This window comes from Geotrypetes seraphini, chromosome 3, assembly GCF_902459505.1.
Source record: "Geotrypetes seraphini chromosome 3, aGeoSer1.1, whole genome shotgun sequence".
Lineage (NCBI taxonomy): Eukaryota > Metazoa > Chordata > Amphibia > Gymnophiona > Dermophiidae > Geotrypetes > Geotrypetes seraphini.
Genome location: NC_047086.1, coordinates 293,945,412 through 293,973,145, shown reverse-complemented (window position 1 = coordinate 293,973,145; position 27,734 = coordinate 293,945,412). Strand labels below are relative to the sequence as shown.

General features: G+C 43.0%; 1 protein-coding gene across 7 annotated transcripts in view; it reads right to left on the bottom strand.

The window, feature by feature from the left end:
• ERMARD (ER membrane associated RNA degradation) overlaps window positions 1-27,734 on the bottom strand; it is a 102,348-nt gene that overhangs the window by 27,978 nt on the left and 46,636 nt on the right. For 6 of the 7 annotated variants that reach the window (XM_033937460.1, XM_033937462.1, XM_033937466.1 and 3 more), the window contains 5 exons: window positions 19,010-19,124; window positions 15,930-16,032; window positions 4,564-4,593; window positions 3,177-3,245; window positions 844-1,014 (listed from right to left, as the gene is read on the bottom strand). In XM_033937460.1, the coding sequence (XP_033793351.1) occupies window positions 844-1,014; window positions 3,177-3,245; window positions 4,564-4,593; window positions 15,930-16,032; window positions 19,010-19,124 (488 nt within the window). The remainder of the gene's footprint in view (window positions 1-843; window positions 1,015-3,176; window positions 3,246-4,563; window positions 4,594-15,929; window positions 16,033-19,009; window positions 19,125-27,734) is intronic. The other variant, XM_033937463.1, reaches the window with a different exon arrangement.

The window sequence follows — 27,734 nt, the reverse complement described above, 5'->3', positions numbered from 1 at the left end:
CTGCTGCAATAAGTATAGCGGCCGCGGTTGCGGCCGCCTGTCCCATCGCCGACAGGAGGATGCCCAATCCTCCTGCTGGAACCCCCCTCCCCCCCCAAACTGGTAATCGCCGACAGGAGGATGCCCAATCATCCTGCCGGAACCCCCCTGGATCCCCCCTCCCCCCAAACTGGTAATCGCGGGCAGGAGGATGCCCAATCCTCCTGCCGGAAAGCCTGACGACCCCCCCCCCAAAAAAAAAAACTAACCTCCCTCCCCCAACTAACCTTTACATGTTGGTCGGCTGGACGGGTCTTGCTGCCATCCAGCCGACGGGCCCGCCTCATGGAAATGAGACAGGCCCGCCCCTTCCCGGCCCATCCCCGCTAAATCTAAGGTCTGATTGGCTTCTAGAGCCTAGGCCAATCAGGCCTTAGATTTAGTGGGGATGGGCCGGGAAGGGGCGGGCCCGTCTCATTTCCACGAGGCGGGCCCGTCGGCTGGATGGCAGCAAGACCCGTCCAGCCGACCAACATGTAAAGGTTAGTTGGGGGAGGGAGGTTAGTTTTTGGGGGGGGGTCGTCGGGCTTTCCGGCAGGAGGATTGGGCATCCTCCTGTCGGTGATGGGACAGGCAGCCGCGGCCACGGCCGCTATACATATTGCAGCAGGGAGATCCCTTGCTGCCATAAGTATAGCGGCCGCGTCTAATTTAACCCGATTCTCTAACCGGCGTCTGTACCATGGACGCCGGTTACAGAATCGGGGTTTAGTGTAGGACCGATTCTGTATAGGACACCTCTCCTGGGCGTCTTATACAGAATCAGGGCCTTTATGTTTAAATCAAGCTCAACTTGAACAATACCTTAAGGGCCGTGTGCTCATCTCCAAGGAATCTGTGCAAAAGTACAATAGAAAATGCAAGCATTTGATTGGCCATTTCTTTTGGAAAAGCACCAAGATTAATTTCTCCATGGCTTAGATGATCTCGGACCCGTGGTCCTTCTTGATAGCTCAGGAAATCCCACAGAAACTCCTGCCACAAAGCACAAAATACAAACATTATGTAGTTTCCCAGAAACATGACCTGTATGATTATATATAGTGTCCTTTAAATGAAAGTAGAATACAAACAAACATATTACCAACACTGTTAACCTCTCCTAACCAAAAATAAAATTCTGAAGTCCTGCTGTTCTGTATAACACAGTACTATATATACTTCTGTGTGTGTTTGTTTCGCTATAGGGATGGTAGATTTCAAAGTAATTCCAACAGGCAGAAAGCATTTTATCAATGTACACTCTACATGTGCCCAGTGCAACAGCATGTGTACTCTAATCCACATTTAGGAGCCATTTCTATGGACAGGGATAGAAACTGAACAAAAACATGTATGTGGTGGCTTGGGAGCCTCAACAAATGCAGCAGCACAGGGATTTGAAGGTAAAACAAAACACTTCGGGGCAGATTCTCAAAATTAAAAACTGCCTTTAACATGCTCTCTAAACCAGTTCTAGCCGGTTTAACGTGCATGTATTTTAGCAGCAGATTATCAAAACAGTTTACAGAGAGTTTTCTAGCGGTCTCTGATATTGCCATGCAAATGTAGTACAATTAATACTAAAATGATCACTCTGAGTGATTCTCTAACCTCGTTGTACCACATTTGCAGCCAAATTTTCCGACAGGTCTGAGTTGTCATTGCCTTGCTTTCTGATCAGTGCCTGAGCGCTGATTGGCTCAGGCACTGACAGAAAAGTAAGGCTTGACCACTCAGACCCCCCCCAATGCAAATTAAAATAATAATAATAAACCAAAAACAATTGAAGATTGGCAGGAGAGATGTCCACTCTCTCCTGCCGCATCGCACATCACCTGACACTAACAACCTACCGGCTTCCCCCACAGCAGGAAAGATGCCAAGCAACCCCCCTCCCGACATACCCCCCAGGCAGCGGGAGAAATGCCCACTCCCCTCTGTGCCTCCGACAACCTCCGCCCCCTCACCTTACTTACAATGGATGGCTGGCTGGAGGGATGTCTACTCCCTCCAGCCAGATGGCCTGCTTCTTCAAAATGGGGGGCCTTCCCTTCCCTGGGAGGTACCAGGGAGGAGCCTGAGGCTCTGATTGGCCCACAGGAGGGGCCTTAAACAACTTGGGCCAATCAGAGCCTCAGGCTCCTCCCCGGTGCATCTCAGGATGCCATTTTGAAGAGGTGGGTTTACTGGCCGGAAGGAGTAGACATCGCTTCGGCCAGCCATCAACAGCGGCCCATTGGTTTTTAAACACAGACTTTTGAGAATCTAGCCCTTTATTACCATTTTCAAATAGGCAAAGAAGCTTTTTACTTCTCAGGCTGAATACTGTGACGATGAAGTCTCTTTCCCAATCACAGAGAACTATTTTATTAGGGCTGGTTTCTGGCTATGCCCAAATGCAATATGTAATTCCAAACCACTCACAAATAAACCCAGGCTGGTCTCCACTTGGACACCCAGGACCAGGGTTTTCACAGATAAATCAAAGGAACTTCCTACCCTGGCAATCTCCAAGACTGTGGAAACTAGGCTTGAGGCTGGTCTTCTCTTCCTTGAAACCCCTTCCTGGTACTGCAGCTAGCTTGGAGGATTCCTTCCTTGGGGCCTCGCTCTTCTGTTACCACTCTGGGATTTTAACTTCCTCCCTGCCTGAGCCCCCACTCTTCAGGCTAAGCAGGCTGGAGGTTGAATCTGGTAAGTCATTGGTTCTGTGCTTCATTAAATAAACCATACAACGTTTTTACCCGGAGGCCAATCTGGAAGACCATTGTCTCATCCTTACTTTATGTGTTGGTATTTTAATATTAGAAATGTGTAAATTGTCTACAGTGTATTTTGGATAGGCAATCTATAAATTGTGATAACCAAAGTAATTTAACTGACTCAAAATATTTCTGTCCTAATTTGACCTTAGAGTATTTACACTTGGGGTGGGTGGGAGAAAATGATTGGTTATGTATAATTATAAATTGAATGTGCGTATTATATGTTATATATTCATGTATTGCACTATTGAAGTAAGGAAAATCAATAAAGAATTACAAAAAAAAAGAAAGAAAGATTTTTTAAAAAATTTTCCACACAATGTAGTAACAGACTGCAAAGTACACTGACTAAGACAGCCTTCATTGTTAAACATTAAAATAAGATACTACCATTGCTGGCTCTCCAATGGTTAAAGGAAGCTGATTGAGTTCTTCATCATTTAAATATTTTGCTAATATCTGCAAAAGCAAAGAAATATTTTTAAGAAACAATATTTCTCTCTATTATATTAAATAAAGATTTAGGGTAGCTGTGTTAATCCACTTTTAAAGAAAAAAACAAAACAAAGAAAATAAGATGATGCCTTTTTTATTGGACTAATTTCTGAACTGAAGAAGGGTTACCTTTGAAAGCTCATCACAAAATGTATTTATTTATTGGGATTTATTAAACACAGAGATTTGCCCAAACCAGTAGTACATCAAGCACAATTCAACAAAAAACTTACAATTTTGATAGCAGCATAACAAAAGAAAAAAATATATGGAAATTGAAATTTAATAATCAGACTACCATGAAACAGTTTAAAAAATATACTTAACAGCACTGAAATTCAAATAAGAGAAATATAATACAATCTCAACATAATACTTATGAAAACACCTAATAAACACACATCAGAACATTCAAATAACAGATTTGATGCTAAACTAAACTAAACCTTAAGTTTGTATACCGCATCATCTCCATAAAGATAGAGCTCGACACGGTTTACAGGTATTTCAATAAATGAGGGAAGGACATAATAAGAAATAAGAGGTTATGAAGAGGATAACTAGCTTTACATTTTAAATAGATAGCTTTACGTTTTGGAGAAAAGCAAGGTTTTCAGATGCTTTTGGAATAATTGGAATGAGCCTTTTTCTACAGTACAGCTTATCATAGGGGACAAGATGGGTGGTACAGAGTCTGTTGAGATAAACAGATGGGAGGCTAAACGCAAGGCAAGTTGTTTGTACTCGTACAGATAAACACGATATAAGGAACTGATTTAGTTACAGTGTGTGGCAAGCTAGTCCTGGTGCAGAATGAGTGTATAGTGAATCACCCTATACATTAAAGCAGCATTTCTCAACTTTCTCAAGCCAAGTACCCCCCAAGTCTTTGGCGGAGGGAGGCTGGAGGAAGCAGGGTGGGAGACCCATGCTGTGTACCCCCACATAAGCGGTTCGAGTACCCCTAGAAGTATGCATAACGCGTGTTGATAAACACTGCATTAGGATTAGGGGAAGAGCCTGGCTTATTATTTAGTCCAATAAAAATATATATTTTCTTTTCTTTTTTTTTTGTCTATTTATTACCTTATATTAAATAGAAGCTGATATTCAAACACATGGGGCCATTATTCTAAACCTTTATGCATTATAGAATTGACCCCTATGGGGTATATTTTGACAGAGGCCAGCATGTACTGGCACAAGAACTACATGTTTGTTGCCTCCTTCTGTCCAGAAACAATGTTCAGTCGCATTGGATTTTACTTTAGAAGCAACCTACCTCATCAAAAGTGGTATAAAAAGCTGTGGACTTGAAAAGAAGACAAATTAAAACCTTCATCAATCAAGATCATTTTTCCCCTAAAAGAAAACAATTTACTTAAGTAAATTAAGTTTAAAACCCTTTCTGTTTTCACTAAACAAATACATTAGAAAAGCAAAAGATAATCTTCCAATGTATACAGATTCTACTGTACAGGATGGTATTATAATCTCTAGTATGACCGAAAAGGCAAAGCTATTTCTATCTATCTATCTAGGCCATGTTATATATAGATCGTTTAAATGAAAAAAATAAAATAAAAATATAATTTAAAAATAACAATCTTTCAGTTTTAAACTGTAGAACAAGCCAAAAATAGCGGGCAGTTGAAATAAGTACTTATAACATTGTTGCCTATACTGAATTTGCTTTAGGGCTGAGCCCTCTGTTACTATTTAACGTATAACATCTGTTTGCTGATCATTTACATAATTTTCAATAAGTATGGAGGTCAATATTCAGCCATAAGGAGAATGTATAATGAAAGATTAGGTTCTTACCTTTGCTAATCTTCTTTCTTATAAGTCCACGCTCTATTCCTGGACAAGTGGGTTATGCACCTGCAGTCACGAGAAACTGATTGTAGGAAGTCTCATTTACATAATTTTTTAGATCCTCCCCTCTTACCTCAGGACTGCCTTCATGTATTCAGTTCATAGAAAAGCAGACAATCACCTGTAAAAGATAGACAAAAGGGAAGAGTACAGGGAAACTCCCTGATAAATAAGTCTAATCTGCTCATAACATGAAACTTCATAACAACCATAAAAAACTGAAACAGGTTATTAAACAGCATAGACCTGAAATAAACCATGTTATATGGAGACACAGCCTGCACTAATGGAAGAGAGCGCTAGAACTAGGAACCCCCAAGGCAAAGTGTAAAACATATTCAGATGGTACCCTTAGAAAGGCCGGTCAGGAAACCAGAAGTCCAGCTTACTAGTACTCATTAAGGCAGACAATTGGCGAATCAGCAACTCCCAGGGTAGGTTCCAGGAATACTGTGTGGATTTAATAGAAAAAATTATTAGTAAAGGTAAGGGTGATGGGATAATCGCGCGCCAGACACCAGCACGCCGACAATTCGGTGCAAGAAAGAAGTGCGCCGCGGGAAAACTTAGTTTTAAAGAGCTCAGATGGGGGTGTGGGGGGGAACCCCCCCCCACTTTACTGCATAGTGTTTGCGCTGCCGTTGGGGGAGTGGTGTGGGGGGTGCAACCCCCCACATTATAGCGAAAACGGAACTTTTCCCGAAAAAAAAATCGGAAAAAGTTCCGTTTCCCCCAACAGCAGCGCGAACACTATGCAGTAAAGTGGGGGGTTTCCCCACTCACACCCCACTTTAGAGCTCTTTAAAACTAAGTTTTCCCGTGGTGCGCTTCTTTCTTGCGCTGGATTGTCGGCGCGCTGGTATCTTGCGCGCAATTGACTATGAACCAAGGTAAGAATCTAATCTTTCATTCTTGTACAATCCCACTCTATTCCTGGACAAGTGGGATGTAACAGAACAGTTCCGTAGAGTCAGGATGGGACTGAACCTGCTGCCAAAACAGAGGATTCAAAAGCAGCATCCTTCCTGTCTGCTACATCGATCCAGTAAAACTTGGTAAAAGTATGCAAGGAGGACCATGTAGCAGCCCTGGAAATCTCCTCCAAAGAGATCACCGATAACTCTGTCCAAGAGGAAGAAACACCTATAGTAGAATGAGCCCTCACAGAAAGAGGGGGGGGGGCTTCTTTCCAGCAGCAATATAGGCAGAAGACAGCCATATGGATCCATCTCAAAAAGGTGGTATTTGAAGCTGGCCTGCCCTTATGGGCAAGGACCCACAGGTACGGGCAGGTGATGGAGACCTAAAACTTGTTTATAACCTTCAAGTACCGCAACAAAATCCTGTATACATCCAGCAACCGCAACACCTAGTCCTACTCCTTCGAACCAGGACCCGAAGGTACTGCCAGGCAGGTGGGACTGGAGTTTCTAGAAAGTCCCGGATTAAATGGCTAAGCTTCTCCCGGTGCGAGATGGGCAGGAACACCTTCTTCTGACCTGTGGCAAAACGAATCTCCAGGCACTTCAAGTCCTGCATCGGCTTGAGGTGACTCTAAAGCTGAGTGATCAACTTCCGAAAGACGCTGAAGTAGATAGACAACTTGGTGAACTGACTAACGCCCCTGGGACTTCGACAGAGCCCTGATTAACCAGTTATCCAGACACAGGTGGACCAGAATTCTGAGTGTTTGCAGGTGAGCTGCCACCACCACCCTGGTGAAGATCCGTTGCCAACCCAAAGGGTTGTGCCGCAAATTGGTAATGCTGCTGCAGAACGTGGAACCTCAGGTATCTCCTGTGTTCTAGAAAGATGGGAATATGGAGAAAGGCCTCCGATAGGTCCAGTGAAGCCAAGAACTCCCCCAGAGCCACCAAGGTGATCACCGAGCACATGTTTCCATCCTGAAGTGGGGACCTTTGAGGGCCAAATTGACCACCTTGAGGTCCAGGATCAGTCCCCAGTCTTTGGAGTCTCACTTTGGCATAATGAAGTATATCGAGTATCTGTCCAAGCCAGAGTCGAACTGGGGAATGGGCTCGATAGCCATGCTGCTCAGCAGACTGTGGACCGTGGCCTCCACCTGGGCCACCTTCTCTGGTCTCCCCACAAGGAAGTCCAGAAAAAACTCTGCCAGAGGCTGAAGAAACTTGGAGTTTGTAGCCATCCCAAAGAACACCAGCAGTCAGATGTGATGGCCTTCCATTCTGCCATAAAGTCCAAGAGCCCCCCCCCCCCACCAATCTGCAGGGGAGCAGCCAGGGGCCTGGCACCAGAATTGTTTCTTAGAGGTCAAAGCTGAGCTGCTCCCTGTCGACTGCTGGCATCGGGAACCACTGATCCTCTGTTTCACTGGTTGAGAACGCTGCCCTGATGAGCCCCCATAGTACTGACGGGAATGTCTGAAGGGATGAAAGCTACAGCGCCCCAAACTCTTTGGAGGCCGGAGCCTATTTTCTGGCAAGGACTTGGGCTTACAGTCCTGTACAGTAGCTATAAGGTCATCCAGACCTTTACCGAACAGCAACTGCCCTCTGAAAGAGAACCTGATCAAAGTCGCCTTCGAGGATGAGTCACCGGACCACTTTCGAATCCACACCATCCTATGCATCGAAATGGAGTACGCCGTTAGCTTGCTGAATACTCTGAAGATATCATACAAGGTGTCCGCCATATAATTCACACCCAAAATTAGAAAGGGAATATTCTGGATCACGATAGATTCAGTATCATGGCGGAACATAGAATGACAGACTCTGGCCACAAAGGAAGCAGCTGCCGCCACTTTCAGCCCGGGCAGCCGCAGTCAAAAAGGCTTTTGAGGACAAAATCTACTCTATGGTCCTGTGCATTCTTTAGTAACACCCCACCCACCCCCAATCACTAGGGAGAAAAGTATGCTTAGTGACCTGTGCCACCAAGGAATCTACTTTTGGAGATGCAAAATACTGGTTAAAAGCATCTGCCATTGGGTAGAGCTTGGACATGGCTCTAGTCCATATCAAGGGACCCTCAGGTGCCTCCCAGTGATTCGTGAGCATCTTAATGTCCAGATGATCAGGGAAAGATACAGACTGTGGTTTCTCACAGCTCAAAGAGAATTCCACAGCAGCTGACTGCCCAACCTCCAACTCCTGTAGATCAAAGCGACCAAAGCCGGAGGTTTGAAAAATCTCCACACTGTAGGGTCCTCACCTAGATCCAAAATCTCATGAAGATCTGGATCCTGGAGATCCGCGAGCACCACAACATCCCCCGCGGTGGTAGTACCAGCCTGAGTAAACAAAGGTATGGTCAGGTTATCCTTGTCGTCTGTGTCATTAGCCAGCGAAGCATCCCTGGCAATTCAGGGAGACTGGACTTAAGGCCCATGTGTTGGGAAGGGGGAACCCCTGTTGCCAGCGAGGACGCCAGAGGAAGTGCAGAAGGCACCTTTTTCTTAACTAAATAAGCCTGATAGAGCATATTAATAAATTTCGGGGAAAACCCATTTTCTGAGGTAGCCGCTAGAGAATGACACGGGGAAAAAATCTGTCCCCGCCACCGCCCCGTCCCACCATCCTCTGCACCGCCCCATCACCGCCGTTCCCTTCACCACCCCATCACTGTCACCGCCATCCCTTTCATCGCCCCGTCACCGCCACTGCCATCCCATTCACCGCCCCGTCACCGTCCCCGCTGCATCCATATAAGCCTTAGTACTGTAATATTTAGCTTATTCCTTTCTTATAAATCAAAGTTCCTGCTGCTGAACTAGAGAAAGAGATGTTCAGCTGGCAGGGCTTTGTTTATAAATTTTTATCAACACAACTAATATACTACTTTATCCTAAAGCAAAAAATAAATAAATATAATTTTTTTTCTACCTTTGTTGTCTGGTTTCTGCTTTCCACATCTTCTCATTCAATTCCTTCCATCCACTGTGTGTCTTCTCTCTGCGTCTTCCATTTGCTGTTACTGTGCCTTTCCCTTCACCCCCCCCCAATTGGTCTAGCACCCATCTTCTTCCCTCCGCTCCCCATAGTCTGGCATCTATCCCATTCTGTCTTCCACATTTCCCTTCAGGGTCTGTTCCTCTCCACCCTCCTTCAATGGATCAAAAACTGGCTGGCAAACAGGAAGCAGAGGGTTGGCGTAAAGGGCCATTATTCAGACTGGAAAGGGGTCACGAGCGGAGTTCCGCAGGGGTCGGTGCTAGGACCGCTCCTGTTCAATATCTACATAAACGACCTAGAGGCGGGAACCAAGTGTGAGGTCATTAAATTTGCAGATGACACCAAACTATACAGCAGGGCTCAAACCAGGGAAGACTGCGAAGATCTCCAAAAGGATCTAACGCAGCTGGAAAAGTGGGCCGAAAAATGGCAAATGAGCTTCAACATAGGGAAATGCAAGGTCATGCACGTGGGGAAAAAGAACACGATGTTCACATACAAAATGGGGGGAACACCACTAGGGGTCAGTAACCTGGAGAGAGACCTGGGAGTGATGGTAGACGCAACACTGAAGGCATCGGCGCAGTGTGCCACAGCCTCAAGGAAAGCAAACAGAATGTTGGGTATCATTAAGAATGGTATTACGACCAGGACGAAGGAAGTCATCATGCCGCTGTATCGTGCAATGGTGCGGCCACATCTGGAGTACTGTGTCCAGTACTGGTCGCCGTACCTCAAGAAGGACATGGCAGTACTTGAGGGAGTACAGAGAAGAGCAACTAAACTGATAAAGGGAATGGAAAATCTCCCATATACTGACAGATTGAAGCAGTTGGGACTTTTCTCCCTGGAAAAGCGGAGACTTAGAGGAGACATGATAGAAACCTTCAAGATCCTGAAGGGCATAGAAAAAGTAAACAGGGACAGATTTTTCAAATTAAAGGGCACCACAAGTACAAGGGGGCACTCGGAGAAATTGAAAGGGGACAGGTTTAGAACAAACGCTAGGAAGTTCTTTTTCACTCAGAGGGTGGTGGATACATGGAACGCGCTTCCAGAGGCTGTTGTAGACAAGAAAACATTAAATGGTTTCAAAGAAGGTTTGGAAAGATTCCTAGAAGAAAAAGGGATTGAAGGGTATAGATAGGTATAGACCACTACTCAGGCAATGGGCCTGATGGGCCGCCGCGGGAGCGGACCGCTGGGCAGGATGGACCTATGGTCTGCCTCAGCGGAGGCAACTTCTTATGTTCTTATGTCTGTCCTATTCCTTTCCACCACCACCCTTCCCTCCCTCCTTTACCATCTGTTCCTTTCTACCACCCTTCAGCTCCTCTCGCGTGGACTATCTATCTACCTTCCTCCCTCTTATTTTCATGTAATTTGTGCAAGCCACTGGAGCCTGCGAACTCGGTCCCTGTCCCATCCCCACAAACCATCTCGCTTCTGTGCTCCTATTTTCCCCATTTCTAATATCTCCCCTATGTATCTGCCATTGCCCCCCCCTGTGTCCATATACCATCCCCATGACATGTCCCCTTTATGTCTCTGTCCCTATGCCCCATGCACATAATTTCCCCTCTTTCTGTTACCTTCCTGTGTCCAGATTTCCCCTATCTTCCTCTTCCATACCATTGTGTCTCTTCTTTTCAACCCCATCTAGCTTTTTTCCCTCTTTCTTCCCCCACCCCTGCTTCTAGCATCTGGCTCACCTGCCTGTCCTTCCCTTTCTTTCCTGCTGTGGGTTTTTCTTTCCGTTTTCATCCCCTTGGCCCAGAATCCTTTTCCCTTTCACTCCCTCCTTCTAGTTTGAGCCGGGAACACGGGAGATCGCACGGTCCTTGCAGCCCCCACCCGCCTGCCCAATCGATCGTAGTGATTAGCCAGCTCTCTCCCTTCTCCTCACCTTAGTTTGCAGGCTTTCTTTTTCGGCAACCTGCACGCTTTCCCAAAGAGCCCCCACCCGCCTGCCCAATCGATCGTAGTGATTAGCCAGCTCTCTCCCTTCTCCTCACCTTAGTTTGCAGGCTTTCTTTTTCGGCAACCTGCACGCTTTCCCAAAGAGCCGCGCACGCGCGGCTACTCAGTGTTCAATCTTCTGCTCTGCTGCAACTTCCTGTTTCCGGTTGCATCAGAACAGAAGATCGAAACTGAGCAGCAGCGGGTGCGCGGCTCTTTGATAGCATGCGGGTCGCCGAAAAAGAAAACCTACAAACTAAGGTGAGGAGAAGGGAGAGAGCTGGCTAATCACTAGGATCGCTTGGGCAGGCGGGTGTGGGCTGCGGGGACCGCGCGATCCTTCATGCCTCACTGCGGGGACAAGACCATTCACCGCTCCACGGGGCGGTGAATGGCCTTGTCCCCGTCCCCGCAGCGACTGCTAGTTTTCGTTCCCCGTTTTGGCGGGTTACCCGCGGCTAAATGCGGTGGCCGCGGGTAAACCGCCACCGTGCCATTCTCTAGTAGCCGCTATCTCCTAGGAATCCCTCTTACAACTTTTGGAGGACTTGTGCGCCTTAAATGGTGAATCATGGCTGTGTTTCAGTGGGGTCACCAGGGCGCTGTCTACGGGGCCAGCATTTGACTTTTTGGCTGCCCGCAGCTGGAGAGAGTGGCAGGACCCCCTTCAAGGGACAAAGGAATTTGGGCCAATGAGATCTCACCCTTTTCCCGTGCCACAATGCACATGGAACATGGCTGCTTGCCAGACAGTCATCCACCACAAAGAAAGCATGAATCCAAAAAATCCTGCCCTAAGGCGTCTGAGTGATTTTCTTGCAAAAACCAAGTTTGTTGAGGAAAAAAATAACTTTAAATTCAAGATAGCCACCATAGGTGTAATTTTCAGAAAAAAAACAGCCCAGGAAAAGCACAGAACCCCCAAAACACAGTGATTTTAGGGGAGGGGGACTAGGGCTATCTCTCAAATTGCCTAAAACTCACTTTTCAAGACCCCCTAAATCACTGAAATAGGCTGTCAGCCCTCTACTCACAGTGCAATGATGTGCAGGAAGCTGTAGGAAAGGAAGCTGTAACAGCTTACATGGAGATCCTCTGCCTCAACAAGCCTTGCAACTGAACTGTTGGTCTTCTGACTGCCCCTCTGGCCCAAATCCCACAATCAGGGACCTCTGCCACCCATGGAGCATTCCGCACATGCGACCTGGTGAGGAACGCAATTGGCCCTCAACCCAGACACACCTCCATGAAGCTATGCAGCCTGTACTCAAACCCACTAGTGGATGAGCTAGATCCCAAGGGAATGGTCCCTGAGCTTTGACCAGAGGGTGTCCAGAGGGTGCACTGTCAGGTAGCCAACCCCCTGGAAACAGACTTTTCCTCAAAGTCTGCAATCTCTCACAGCCAGAGCTGTCCCCAAGTGGAACCTCTGCAGCACAAAAGCATTAAGCATGAAAAAAAGACTAAAGAAAAATAAACAAGAGCAGAAAAGACTAGTTCCTACCGTCGCACTTGTAGGAAAGCAACTGAATACCTCAGGAGGGCAGTCCTGAGGTAAGAGGGGAGAGTCTAAAAAATTATGTAAATGAGGCTTCCTACAAGCAGTCTCACGACTGGAGATCCATAAACCACTTTTCCATGAAGACAGCAGGATTGTACAAGAATTTGCAATGTCCAACACAGACTGTTTCAAATCATATATATAATTCAGTGGTGTTACCCATCTAGGTGGTACAACGGAACAGTCATGTACAATATGAAAAGTTAAGCTACTAAGAAAACCATCTTGTCAGGTACTTCATAAAACAGATTCGAGTGAGGGAATTCTATTCAATTGTGCTACTTTTTGAGGAATGAGCTCCTTTATAAACTGCAGGGATAGTAAAATTATATGCAGCTTCGTAAGTGTGACAAGGTTATTTAATAGATCATATGGGTTATGATGCGGGGATAAATTGATGGGCAATTGTGTTGGGATAAATCTGATTTTTTTAACTTGATATTTTATGTTGTATTTTTCATAAGGTGAATTTATAGATTAATAAAATTTTCTACAATTAATTAGAGCAGGTGACACTGATACAGCATTAGTACCAATTGTGCAGCCTCAGGTAACATGATCCATAATTTGGGGACAATTCTATAAAAAGGTGCCTCCATTTAGGTGCTCCAATACTGTGTGGGGAGTGTCTTCTATAACCACATTTGGGTACCAACTCCATTAAAAAATACTAGCATAAAGCTATATTGGTACACCTAAATTTAGGTATGACCATTCACACCAGGTCACTGGCAGACATAAATGGATGAACCTGAGTGCTTCATGCAACACACATAGTTTACAGCATTCTATAAGTTGCACACGTAAATTGAAGACATGCTTATGCCTCCATGCAGTGGCGCAGTAAGGGGGGCAGTGGAATGCCCTGGGAGTCATCTTGATAGGGGACGCTGGCACCTCTCCACATGCTATGCTCACACTCTCCCTTCCTCACCCCCACACCTCTTTAAATATTTGCTAGCGCGAGCAACTTCTCCGGCTTGCTGCTTGCGTCGGCCTGGCTCCCCTCTAAAATCACTTCCTGGTTCCGAGGCCAGGAAGTGACATCAAAGGGAAAGCCAATGCCAGCGTGAGCAGCAGGCTGGAAAAGTTGCTTGTGCTGGCGAAGATTTAAAGAGGTATGGAGGGAAGGCAGAACACGAGTGTGGTGTGAAAGGAGCAGAGTAAAGAGAAGGATGTGTGGGGGGGAGGCACTACCACCCCAGACACCTCCTACCCTTGCTATGCCACTGCCCCCATGTAGTTATGAATTATGGCACTTTCATGCCAGCTTCTAGAATAGCAAGGCACTCTAACTACATAAATCCAGTTATAGATTTGCCTTTTTTACCTTTTCAATATTCAAAGAAAATTTCTTTAGGTAAGCAAATCTATTTTACAGTCCATATCCTCAGGTTACCACATTTTTGGAACTCTACAAGTGCTTTCACCAGTCTTGATGACCCACTGTAAACCTGACACATGGAGCAAGATTAGGATCCTAAGACAGCTCTTCAGGCAATATCAATAAACTAGTGTTTAAACCCGTTACATTAACGGATGCTAGAATATATGTCTGTCTTTCTTTCTGCGTCTCTCCCTGCCCGTCTCTTTCTTTCTTTCTTTCTTTCTATCTCTCTCCCTGCGGCTGTCTGTCTTTCTTTCTGTCTCTCTCTCCCTGGCCCTCTGTCTGTCTTTCTTTCTTTCTGTCTCTCTCCCTGCTGCTGTCATTCTGTGTGTCTGTCTTAAGTTCTCATGCGCTGCCTGCCTGTCTTTCTGTCTCTCTCCATGGCCCCCTTCTGTCTCCCACCCCCACAAAGCAAACCAAGATTGCTCCCTGGCCCCCTTTCCCTCTCCCCCCCCCACTTCCCTGTGCAGCAGCAGCAGCATTGGCCCCCCCTTCCCTGTGCAGCAGCAGCATTCCCCCACTTCCTGCGCTGCAGCAGCAGCATTCCCCCTTCCCTGTGCAGCAGCTGCATTCCCCCCTTCCCTGTGCAGCAGTAGCATTACCCCCATTTCCCTATGCAGCAGCAGCAGCATTCACCCCCAACTTCCCTGTGCAGCAGCAGCATCCCCCCCCACACTTTCCTGTGCAGCAGCAGCATTTCCCCCCCCCCCTTCCCTGTGCAGCAGGGTAGCAGCATTTCTGTTCCTCAATCCTGGCCGGCTCCCTTGCCGAAGTTATTTTTTAGTTTAAAGCTGCCACTGCGGTTCCTCTCACGATCAGCTCCTGCGTCGGAAACCTTCTCTCTGACGTGACATCAGGAAGGCTTCTGATGCAGGTGCAGCTCGTGAGAGGAGCCACAGAGGTGGCAACGGACTCAAGAATAATGTCAATAAGGGAGCCGGCCAGACCGCAGGCCATGGCCAGACCTGGGGGATCTGTGTTAGACGGAGTGAAGGCGGGAGGGGGGAGTTGCCGCCGTGGTCACCGCCTCCGTGGTACCACTGCTGGCTCCTTCTACTGCGCATGTCTGATACGGAAGCACATGGCGTTGTAAGTACGCATGCGCGGTTAGGGTTTTATTATAGAGGATATAGTCAAGATATGTACTACCTGAGGTCAGAGCTATGTCACCTATTACTATATAATGGCAACCATATTGGACAATTCTCAATCTCCCTTTCACAGTGCTCCAACAACAGCTGGTAACATTTGAACTCTGAAAACTGTAAACAGACAAATCTTTTTAAGCTAGTATTCAGGCCCTGGTGTTCCAATATGCCTTGCTTTCCTATGGCACCGCTACATACAAATATAAACAGACTTCAAACTCAAACTTTACCAAACCCAACAGTGACCCTTTAAAAGAGATGCAAGTGTTACCACATAAGATTTGCAATATATGCACAGGAAAATAATCTTATACTCAGTAATGTAATATCACTGCTGGGAAAGTCTGTTATGAAAAGAGTGCTACAAAGTTAATCATTGTGACAAAGGCAGATTTCTGTTTAAAATGATACTGTTGCCAACAGGATAGATCATGAAACCAACTCACATACAAAAGTTAAAACCATCATAGTTTTAAGGTGAAATTTATAAACATTAAAAAATAAAAATGAATTAAACCTTTCCAGAACAAATACATTATGGTCTTGTTATAAGCCTTCCAATAATTCTCAACATGTCAAAGCTTTACAAAATAAAATTGACTAGAAAGGAAAATAACACCAATCATCATGGCAGGAAAGCATTGACAAAGTCAGAGAATGATAAATTCTAGACTGATTTCTGACTGTTCATCCATCATTTTACGTGAATAATCACAAAAACAATATTGAATAGCATCCTCTGCAGTCATCACTACCTAACTGACAAGAAAACAGCTCTACCTCAGCCGTGAGAAGCCTGCTGGGACACTTGTTCACCCTGGTAAAGACAAGACGAAGTCCAGTTTCCAGCTGAGAGAGTAACAAGATCACGCAGTCAGCATACCTACAAAACCCAAACAAAAAGGCATTTTGCAAATTAAAGCTCCGTGAAATGTAATTTAACAGCGATAGGTCTTGATTAAGCTGGAAAAAAGCAAGAGGAAACTGTAGAGCCAGAATACAAACCCTAACACAAAATGTGCCACATAAAAGGAGAACATATTCCTCAAATTCTTTTTACTACAAAATCCACAAGATACATTAGTGAGGGCTTATTTTCCTAACTTTGAAAGTTAGGCTCCTGAATTAGCCCTTTTAAAAATTTACTAGAGTTGTGTTTCTAAATTTATGCTCAAAATTTCACTAAACTCCTACATATAAAAGCCTAAAAAGTATAAGAAGTGGGTGGTAACTGGGTGGATTTAGGATTGAGGATAAAATTATGCTCTTAGCACTTATTTTCTGTACTAGGCACCTAAATTGGGCAAATAAATGATTTTTTTAAGCTCCTAAATTTAAGTAGATTTTCAGCAGAGAATTTAAGCTATGCTTGACAGTCCTCCATGGAGTATGCCCTCATTTGTAAACATGGTTTTCTGTTGGGTGTTGTTTTTGTAGTGTTCTTTGTTTAATAAAAAAAAGGATTTCACGTAAGCTATGTTTGACTGAAAATAGGGGCAAACTTAGAGGTCCTTTTACTAAGCTGTAGCAAAAATAGGCCTTAGCACACCCTTACCTGGGTCTCTCTCATGTGGTAAGGAAATTTTTACCATGGCCATAAAAATTTTTTCTTTCATTTTTTGCATTAATGGCCATGCACTAATGCTGACTTTGGTGCATAGCCATTTTTTTTTTTTTTTAACATTACTGAAGGAACACTTATTTACACCTACTTTGTAAGTGGTAAGGGATCCTGCATTCAGTTGCTCGTCTTTGCACAAAGTGATGCCCAATTTGAATTGCAAATTGATACTGCTAGAAAACTGGTTGAGAGAAACATGATTTGATTTTAAATGTTGATAAATCTGTTGCTATGTGGCTATCTCAAAAACTAGGCCACTTCTTACTCAGCCAATTTTAATTTATTTATTCATTTGTATTTATTTCTAGGCTTATTATACTGCCTTTAACTGTTGAAACAGGACAAGGCAATGTACAGACTAATAATAGTATAGAAAGGAAGAGTGACCAAGATGTTAAAGGGGATGGGACTCCTCTCGTATGATGAAAGACTAAAATGGTTAGGGCTCTTCAGCTTGGAAAAGAGACGGCCGAGGGGAGATATGATTGACGTGAATAGAAAGGATACAAGTGGATCAATTTTTCACTCTGTAAAAAATTACAAAGACTAGGGGACGCTCAAAGTTACCGAGAAATACTTTGAAAACCAGTAGGAGGAAATTTTTTTTCACTCAGAGAATAGTTAAGCTCTAGAACGCGTTGCCAGAGGATGTGGTAAGAACGGATAGCGTAGCTGGTTTTAAGAAAGGTTTGGACAAGTTCCTGGAGGAAAAGTCCATAGTCTGTTATTGAGAAAGACAAGGGGAAGCCACTGTTTACCTTGAATCGGTAGTATGGAATATTGCTACTCCTTGGGTTTTGGCAAGGTACTAGTGACCTGGATTGGCTACCGTGAGAACGGGCTACTGGGCTTGATGGACCATTGGTCTGACCCAGTAAGGATTTTCTTATGTTCTTATGAATTACAATGGTTGATAAGAAAGAATTAAAAACTCACATAAGTGACAAGAGGATAAGAGTTCAAAGGTAGGAAAGGAGTAGGTACTGGCACAGTAAAACCCACATAGACAACCCAAAATCAGCTCGAGTATGCCTACTCAAAAAGCCATCTTAATATCTGCCTTAAAAAGTTTAAGACAGTTTATTCCCATGCACCCCCACCCCCGAATTGTAATTAGGAGCGAGTTCCATAAAGCAGAGCGGTAAAGAAAAATGTACAAGGAAGAGAAGACTCATCATGGGCCCACCAAGGGTTGGGTAGTAAAACCCAGTGATCATTAAGGCCCCCTTTTACAAAGCTGTGGTAGAGGTTTCTACCACAGACTGTTGAGGTAAATGCTCCGATGCTCATAGGAATTCTATGAATGTCAAGAGCATTTACCTCCCTAGCCCACTGTAGAAACCTTTACCACAGTTTTGTATGAGCCAACATAATTGAGCAGTGTTTATAGGAGGGTGTATGTATAATCAACAAAATGTAAATATGAGTACAGTGGGGTTTCTAATCATAAAGCCTTGAAAGCTAAGAGCAACATTTTGTTATTTAATCCTAAATGAAACAGGTAACCAGTGGTGATCTTTGAGCAGTGGCGTAACACGAGTTGTGATGCAACAAGAATGCCCCAAATCTCACCTCCTCTTAGGGTTGATAATTTTGCTCATACAGTATATCAATTTACATATCCTGAATGTTCTGTTCAAGTAGGCTGGATTTTTTTTTTGTTTTTTTTAAGATCTTATGCCATCAGTGCTAGTACCAATGACAAAAATGCTTTTGAATATCACCCACAATGTTGTAAAAATTTGCAGTTTTAGAGTAGAAACTAAAGATATCAGACTTGGGATCTTTGAGATTATTATTAGAATATATCATTCATTTATAACAATTAACCATTTATAAAGAAATATCAAAGTGGAAGAATAGCCTGATGGCTAGTGCATTGGGCTGAGACTGGGGAACTAGATTTGATTCCCACTGCAGCTCCTTCTGACTCTAGGCAAGTCATTTACCCTCCGTTGCCCCAGGTACAAAATAACTGCAGTAAGTATCAGATTATAATATGTGAATCGCTTTGATTGTAACCACAGAAAGGCAGTATATCAAATCCCTTCTCCTTTTCTATCAAAGCCAGTCAACTCAGGAAAATAAGCAAAGATAAGCCAAGCACATAAGTCTAATATGTGATAATCCAAAGACAGGCCAATTCTTCCAATATTACCCCCACAGTGTATGCTTTAAAAAAATAAAAAAGACAAGAAAAGCAGTGCCCAGAGCTGAAAATCTTTAGGGACCCTATTACCTGCATTCCTTAAACGCTGTTATTGATGCCCTCCAAAATGGTAACATGGGTTTTATGACAAAGCCGGATTTTTCTATCAATTCTTCAGTTACAGAAAGCATTTCAAGAGTAATATCTGTAAAATCATCAAACATTTTGCTCTTTAGAAAGTAATACACCAAGGCACACCATTCAAATAATTGTCAAGCAGAGACTGTCTCATAGGTCTAGTAGCACTATAGAAATAAGTGGCAGTAGCAGCAATACTACTGTTTAAAGCATATCTTTTTAACTGAAAATAAATCATCAATGAATAAAGGAAAGAGAACTGATGATATATTGGAATGGCTAGACTGCTCTAATCCTGCCACTTGGGATTCTATGATGTGGAGCAAAGCATGTAAGTACAGTGGTACCTTGGTTTGCGAGCATAATTCATTCCAGAAGCATGCTCGTAATCCAAAATGCTCATATATCTAAGCAAAGTTCCCCATAAAAAATAATGGCAATTGGATGATACGTTCCACTGACAATACAGTACATCTCTCCTCCTGACCCGACCCATATCCCTTCCAACACTTCTCCCACTGCTATCCTCTACTTTTGACACCCCCCGAAGCCACCCTGGGAACCGGCTTCCCCGAGGCCACCGGCACTGCTCCCTCCCTTCGCGACCATCAGTGCTGCTGTCCACCTCCTCCCCCACTGACCGGCCCTGTGCTTACCCGTGCGCCAATGCTGAAAGTGCCTGCCGCTGGTTCCATGCTGGGCTGCTGTGGGGCCTTGAGCATCTGCACATGCTCATGGCCTTCTGGCTCACACCCTCTCCGAGATTCTCACGAGATGGATCTGATGAGAATCTTGGAGAGGGTGGAACAGCGGCAGGCACTTTCAGCACCGGTGCACGGGTAAGCACAGCATTGGTGGCCTCAGGGAAGAAGCGAAGCCAGTTCTCGGGGTGACATGGTGGCAGCTCACTTATCGAGTCAATGCTCGGTTTGCAAGTTAAAGTTTGCTCGAGTGTTTTGCTCGTCTTGCAAAACACTCACAAATCGAGGACTGACTGCACTGCCCAGGGATGATCCTGTGGTTGGAGAGCAGCCTCTTGGTAGGATTACAGAAGTTGCCTTGTTTGCCAAACAGAACCTCTTCCAATAGGCACAGAGGGATTTAGCTCTGGGAAATGCTCCTTGGGGAAGGTAGTGTTTGGAATTTTGGTAGCACCACCACTACTGTCTCATTACATGTAAGCCTGAAACACTGAGGCTTATGATACAACTTATAATTTTAGGACCCTGTCTCCAGCCCCCTCCAATACATTCTTTAAATTACCACCTAAACCTGAGGGAGGAGATCTATAGAACACTATATACTAGGAACTGGGATGTGTGGCATGCTACACAACAAAACTGGTATTGTAGATAAGAACTTTAAGGTATAGAGTAGGTAGAAGGGATGGATGGGCCCATGGACAACAGGTCATTGTGAGCAGACTCCAATTTAATTCTTAATCTATTTTGATTAACAAAGAGACTGATTATCTTAATTCAGTGATGCCTAGGTAAAGGGAAAGGACTTGGCCAGCTGAATATAGAAAAAGAGCAGAGTCAAACATCAGCAGAAGTATAATAATAATAATTTTATTTTTTATATACCACCAAAGCCATGATAGTTCGAGGCGGTTTACAACAAGAGGTGCTGGACAATCAGCGAAGTGGTTACAATACAAAGTCATTGAATATAAGGTACAGGTTGGGAGTAGTGACACACTATAAGATTCTTAGGTTACAATCGATTAAACAAATTCATTTTTATTGATTTTTTAAAATTGAAGTAGGATGAGGAATGCATTATAATGTTACCCAGCCAGTCGTTCCATTTACCTGCCTGGGAGGCAAGAGTTCTGTCCAGGAATCTTTTGTAGCGGCAGTCCTTTAAAGATGGATAGGTGAACATATGAAATCTGCGTGTGGGCCTAATAGAACTGTCCAGATTAAATTGAGAAACCAGGTACATAGGGACCAGGCCAAAAATTGATTTATAACAAAGGCAAAATAATTTAAATAAAACTCAGACTTCCAGGGGCAGCCAGTGAAGTTTTTGATAATAGGGACTAAAGTGTTCCCATTTTTTCAACTCAAAAATCAGTCGAACTGCCGAATTTTGAATGACTCGGAGTCTTTGGAGGTTTTTTTTGAAGGTTCCCAAATAAATGATGTTACGGTAGTCAAGTATGCTTAGAATGGAAGATTGAACCACTAAGCGGAATGATACTGCATCAAAATATTTTCTGATGGTTCTGAGTTTCCATAATATCGAGAAGCATTTCCTAACCAATAAATCCGTGTGTACATTAGAGTAAGGTGTCTGTCCAGAGTCCAGTGTCTGTTCAGGTGCCTTTATGGCAAGGGGGATGAAAACAAAGGATCCAGCAACCATCATATTATTTCTCTACCCCCCCCCCTCCCCTGAGCATGGGTACGGGGACGCCAGCGCACTCATTAAGCAGCAGTGTGTAAAATAAAAAATATATGGAAATGACACATGACACAAGTTCTATATCAAAATTATAATTATTGCTTTTATTTTTCCATCATGGGACTTAAAAGATTAATTGTGTCATCGGAAGCTCCTTCCAGTGCCAAAATGCTGGCTTTCTGACAAAGAGCTCCACTTGATAATTCGTTGTTCTCTAATATATACCTTTTGTCCTACATGACATCATTGGCTGTCAGCCAATCCACTAACAGAGGCTGTCCTGAAATTAGGACAAAGAATTTTTCTTTAACATAGAATAAAAGTTCCAGAAATCTTTTTTTTTTTTTTTTTTTACATTCATTTCTGAATATACATTAACATTTTATTACAAATCCAATATTCTTTTTGTCCTTTTCAAAAAGGTATATTAAGACAACCTGCATTTGTTAAAAAGTGCTGAGAAATTCTCAGATCTCTCTTGCTCAAACTGTTAGTGTTAAATTAAATTAAATTAAGTTAGGGGCACGGGCAGTGTGTCTGGGAGGGAATGCATGGATGGGAGAACATCGCAGGGGAGGAGACATAGGCATCCTGGGACTGTCTGCCAAGTCTCTTCCCTGAAGAAGCCCTTTCTGGAAACGTCAATCGCTCCTCCTAAACTTACTTGCTCCACTTCATCACTGATGCTGAAACCGTGGATTGAAGACAAAGTTTTATTTTATTTTTCTTTCCAGCTTATGATTTATCTTTAATCTTATCTATTGTTTTGCCTTTTGTCTTTCTTTTGTTCTATTTCTATCATTTAAATTTCTCCAGAATTCTACTGTTCAACGGCTCCCCCTCCTGCTTCTATTCCTTTCTCTCCTCTCTTCTACCTTCCAAAGTATTTAGATCAATGCTGTCTTGTTAAAATGTTTATTTTATTTTTATTTTTCCTCTAACTCTACTTTTCACTTCTCTATTACCCTCCAGGTACTTTAGTTAGATTGTGAGCCTTCGGGACAGTAAGGGAATTTTTCAAGTACCTTTCTTATTTCTAATCTTAATGTATATTTTCTGTAAACCGCTTAGAACCTAACGGATGTAGCGGTATATAAGAAATAAATTACATTACATTACATTAAATTTCACTGATATACTTTCCTCAGGGTGGGCTTCATGTGCCCCCCCCCTTTCCTATGCTGGAGACTGCTACAGGTCTCTGATTCTAACTTAACTATTTCCAGATGTTGCTTTAGGATTTTTCCTTAGTGTTCCTTATATAAAACATTTCACTTTAAGTACAAATTCTTTTATATATAGCTTTCATATATCCATTCATTTGTCCGTTCGGTCGGGGCCCCTTTCATCTACATCCATACCATGTATTTCATTCATATTTAATGCAAGAAAATTTTCTCTATTATGCCCAGTATACCCAGCTCAAGCCCATCTGGTATCAATTAGACCACGAGGGAAGCTCAAGGTGGGCAAAAACCTGAACAAAGACTAGGGATATAGGCTGAACACAAAATGGAGTAAAGCCAAGCAGAAGATACAGAAAAACAGAGAACAAAATGGAGTCACTACCTCAAGATGGAGTTCATGTATATCCTGATTTCCTCTATGATCTAGCTTAATAGCAAAGTAAAAAGAATATTATTATTCTTTTCCTTAATATTAATCTGTAGTGTGTTTTTCTGGCCTTGGCTACATCCATATTCAGATTTTTATTCACCAACTTTTTGTACGCTTCTATTGGGCATGGCCTTAATTAACACATATGCTTGTATCTAACTAGAGTTACCCAGAATCATATGAAAAGCAGGCATTTTTGTAGAAAAACTCCACAAAATACTGCACCAATCATGTCCTGACATCCATTCCATTACCATCCCATAGACATCGTCCCCTACTGGCTACGAGCCACTATTCCTCACCCCAATTCAGTGGTGGACAAGAAGTGCTGATGCCATATATTGTAGTAAATGACAAAGGTGAAAAACATTGAGCAGCACCCCCAGCTGCAGGTTTACTCATGGTTACCAATTGTCTGCAATTATCTAAGAATATTTTAAAACTGTTTGAAACTGGTAGCTGAAATAGTTAGTATTTGGCCTGGTCTTCTGAGGAGGGGGTGGTTAGAGTGGCACAGATTGTAATGTGTGCTGACCCTGTAAAGAAGGGTTAGAGCAGTCATACCCAACCCAGTTCTCAGGATATACCAGCCCTATTGAGTTTTCAGGATATCCACAATGAATATGAATAAGATAATTTTGTGCAAATCTAAGGCAGTGCAAAATACTGATCGATAGCATCAATGACATCATCATTCAAAGAAAAGTTCTTCTCACCAAGGCAAATTTTTAAGTTCGGGAACAGGAAAAAGTCAGACAGGGCCAAGTCCAGGGAATAGGGAGGATGAGGAATCAATTCAAAACTCAATTAGTGCAATTTGACATTGTGACAGTTGACGTTTGGAACAGCACTTTTTTGTGTTCTAATCATGGCTGTTTTTACTTCACCTTTCAAACGATCCAACAATGCTGCATAATAGGCTCCTTTATTTGTAATCCTTTTCTAAGTATGTCAATCAGGATTACTCCTTGGAAATCCTTAAAAACAGTGGCCATCACTTTCCCAGCTTACAAAACAGTCTTTGCTTTCTTTGACATAATTTCACCAGTCACTGTCCATTTCTTTGACTCGGGTGTGTAGTGGTGGATCCAAGTTTCGCCCACAGTCCCAAATTGACACAAAAATTCTTGTGGATTGCATTAAACATTTCTAAACTCTCTACTGAAATGTCCTTTTGCATGAATTTCTGGTCAACAATCTTAGCACCCATCGCACACACAGCTTTTTCATTTGCAATTTTTCATGCAGGATTTTGTGCATTCATTCACTTGAGATGCCTACAGTCTCAGCAATCTTGTGCACTTTCACTTGGTGTTTGTGGTGACTCAACTAGGAGTCCAGAGCACGCTTCATCTTCAGTGCATGTACAGCTACGTTTAAACTCATTTATCCAGAAATTAATAGTCTTCATCGCTGGTGCAGAGTCCCCATGAACTCAGCTCTGATCTTAAAATAAAAATGTTTTATCATTGCATTGTTTTATCTTTTCCATTTTTGTTATAAATGCAAATGTGATTGACATATTTTGGATTAACACTGGCCTTTAACAAAGCAGAATTTTCAGAATGCAACAATATTTTAGGCTGATAAGTAATCATCTTACTCTTAAAATACCCTGGAATTGTACCATACAAAATCTGATGACAAATCATTGCAATCTTTCCAGTATCCTGCATGCCTGTTTCAGAGATAGTAGATCGTCTGTGCACCAGGGGTGTCTCTTCTGTTTGATATTTTCTTTATTATTTTTGGGTCTATTTTATTTAGTACTTCCTTCACATCTTCATACCATTTGTTGATGGCTAGCTAGTGTTCCGTCTTGCACATGCAGTACTTCAGTTTTTGCCAGAATAAAATTTTATCTATTTTTCCTCTTGGTTCTTTGGTGATTTTGTTGCCTTTCTTCAGTTTCTTCTGGTATTTTGGCTAGTAGATGGTAAAATGAGATAGGTAATGGTCTGACCATATTACTGGGGACCAATTTTGTTCTACTACCTACAGATCATTTTTTTGTTACTTATTAAGATGTCAATTTGATTACCTTTGTTGTGGGGTTTTTTTTTTTTTGTAAAACAAAACTAATAATTCTACTAAGAAAGAGAGAAATTCTATGGTATATTTGTCTTCTCTCTTATCCAGGTGTATAGTCAAGCCTCCCACTAGGAGGATAGTGTTGTCCTGTAGCATTAGATTAGTCAGGAAGGTATAGAAGTCTTTAGTTTCTGCCCATTTCCCAGGTGGGCTGTAGCAGATGATGTAGTTTAGCAAATCTTTGAGAGAGGAACCTTTTATTTCACAAGTTATGATCTCCAGTGATTTCTTAATTGTATCTTCTATCTTACAATTAAAAAATATAATTGTAAAAAAAAGTATGCTAGCTATATTATTTTGCTAAAAGTATGTTCATATCATTTCCAAAAACTTTCAGTACAGTTCTACATTTTAGAAGCAAGTTGGACTACAAACAATGCAATTCTACCATTCTGTCTGTATTTAAAAAATCAAAGGTAGTACAGGATAGATATATTCAGTATTCAGATGAGACTCCTACCTGCTTAAACCACACTTAGTTAGCTGGCCTCTGATATTCTGCATCAATTAAATAGTTACAGGGCAGTCCAAAAAATTATTTGGGCATTGGTGATATTCAATGCCAGTACCCATAAACCTAACCAGGTAAGTAGAGACATGTAAATAGCATACTTTGCCTGTTTAAATATGTAGGTATGGCACTCCTTACCACCTCATATTAGGGCCGAACAAAATTTAGATAAATTTAAGGGAAATCTAAAATGCTTCTTCTTCCAAGACGCATATGATAGCTGAATAGGTTTAGCAACTACCTGGGTTGTTTAATTATCTGATCTCCTTAACCTCCCTACTGTTGTTTTACCTTCTATGTCTTCTTTACTTTAAAATTGTAGTTCTCCCAACTTTCCTTTTTTTATGTCTGTCAAGTATTGTCTAGTCCAGGGGTGGGCAACTCCAGTCCTCAAGGGACGGAATTCAGCCGGAATTCAGGATTTCCCCACTGAATATCCATTGAAAGCAGTGCATGCAAATAGATCTCATGCATATTCACTGGGGAAATCCTAAAAACCCGACTGGATTCCGGCTCTCGAGGACCGGAATTGCCCACCCCTGGTCTAGTCGGTACTTATCTGTTCAATGTAAAACGCTTAGAATTTATGATTAGCGTTTTATCAAAATTTTATTAAATTTGAAATATTCTCTGTACTGTGTAACTTTCATGTATTGCTACAAATATGGCTATTCAACGTTGGCACTTGGATATGCCCTGGTATTGAATAACTGGTTCTATTTTATTTAATATCAGTCAGTATTCAAAATAACACTCATTGTCACAAGTGAAAAAGTGAAGAGTATGTTCATTTCCTGCTGTGTACTTGCTGAAATCTCCTGCTGAAGCATCCAGCCTGTACCTAAGAAAACCTTGACATGACAACAATATTGCTTTTTTATTCAGCTTTGAGACTTCTGCCTTTTTCAGCTGCATTCCATCTCTTAACACTGAAGACACTAGGGGGCTCATAATCAAAACAAAAATACATCTAAAAACCGGCCTAAATCAGCACTTGGACGATCAGTAACACAAGTCGTCCAACTGCCGATAATCGAACCGGGTTTTAGACGTATCTAAAAATGACTTAGGCCTCCACAGTGCTGCAGTAGGCCCAGAGCTAAAAGGGGCATTTCAGGAGGAGTGTCGAGGGTGGGATTTGGGCGGGACGTGAGCTGTCCTAGACTTAAGTCGTACTGCACGTATAACCGAAAGTTTTACAACATTGCCTTGACGGAACTTGGACATTGTGACTTAGGCCATCTAAAACCAGGTCTAAGTCACAAGAAGGTATCCAAAGTGACCAGATAACTACTGCAGACACAAAGTACAGACCCCCACACACTGCCCTAGTGATCACTGACCCCACCCCCATAAAAATCGTAACAACTTTACATATCTGCCTCCAGAACATCAGTACCTGGCAGCCTGGCATAGGAAAGCCTAGTAGAGCTGCACAGAGGTGGCTTAAGTGGTCTTGGGGTGGGTTAGTGAACCATGGAGAGGAGGACCCACTCTAATCACTGCATTCATGGTGAAGCATGTGCACCCCAAAACCCTTTTGTACTGCCATATAAGTGGCACCTACAGCCATAAGGGCTATTGGGATGGTAGATAGGTAGGTCTAGTAGGCTCTGTGGGTGTTTTGGGGGGCTCACCATGAACTATAAGGGAGTTGTGGCACCCTATTTGTGAAGTTCACAGCAGTTCCCTGTAAGGCACCCCACTACTCTGGTGCCATGTCTGGGTGTCCAGTCCCTCACTTTTCTGGCCCTTCCCATGCCCGAAAGTTCTTTTTCTAGGCGTTTTTGAATTGGACGAACTTTTGGTCAAAAATGGGGTATAAAGATGGACGACTTAGCGGTCTGGACGATCAGACGGCTGGACATACAGTTAGACCATTTTCGGAAAAAAAAAAAAATGTTGGACGTATTTTTCGAAAATGGACATTTTCGCATGTCTGACTTTTGTCCGACTTTGGATGACTTGCGACTTAGGCCCAAAACGGACTTAGACTTTTCTTTTGATTATGCCCCTCCACACATTTGACTTCTAGATGATATCTATGCC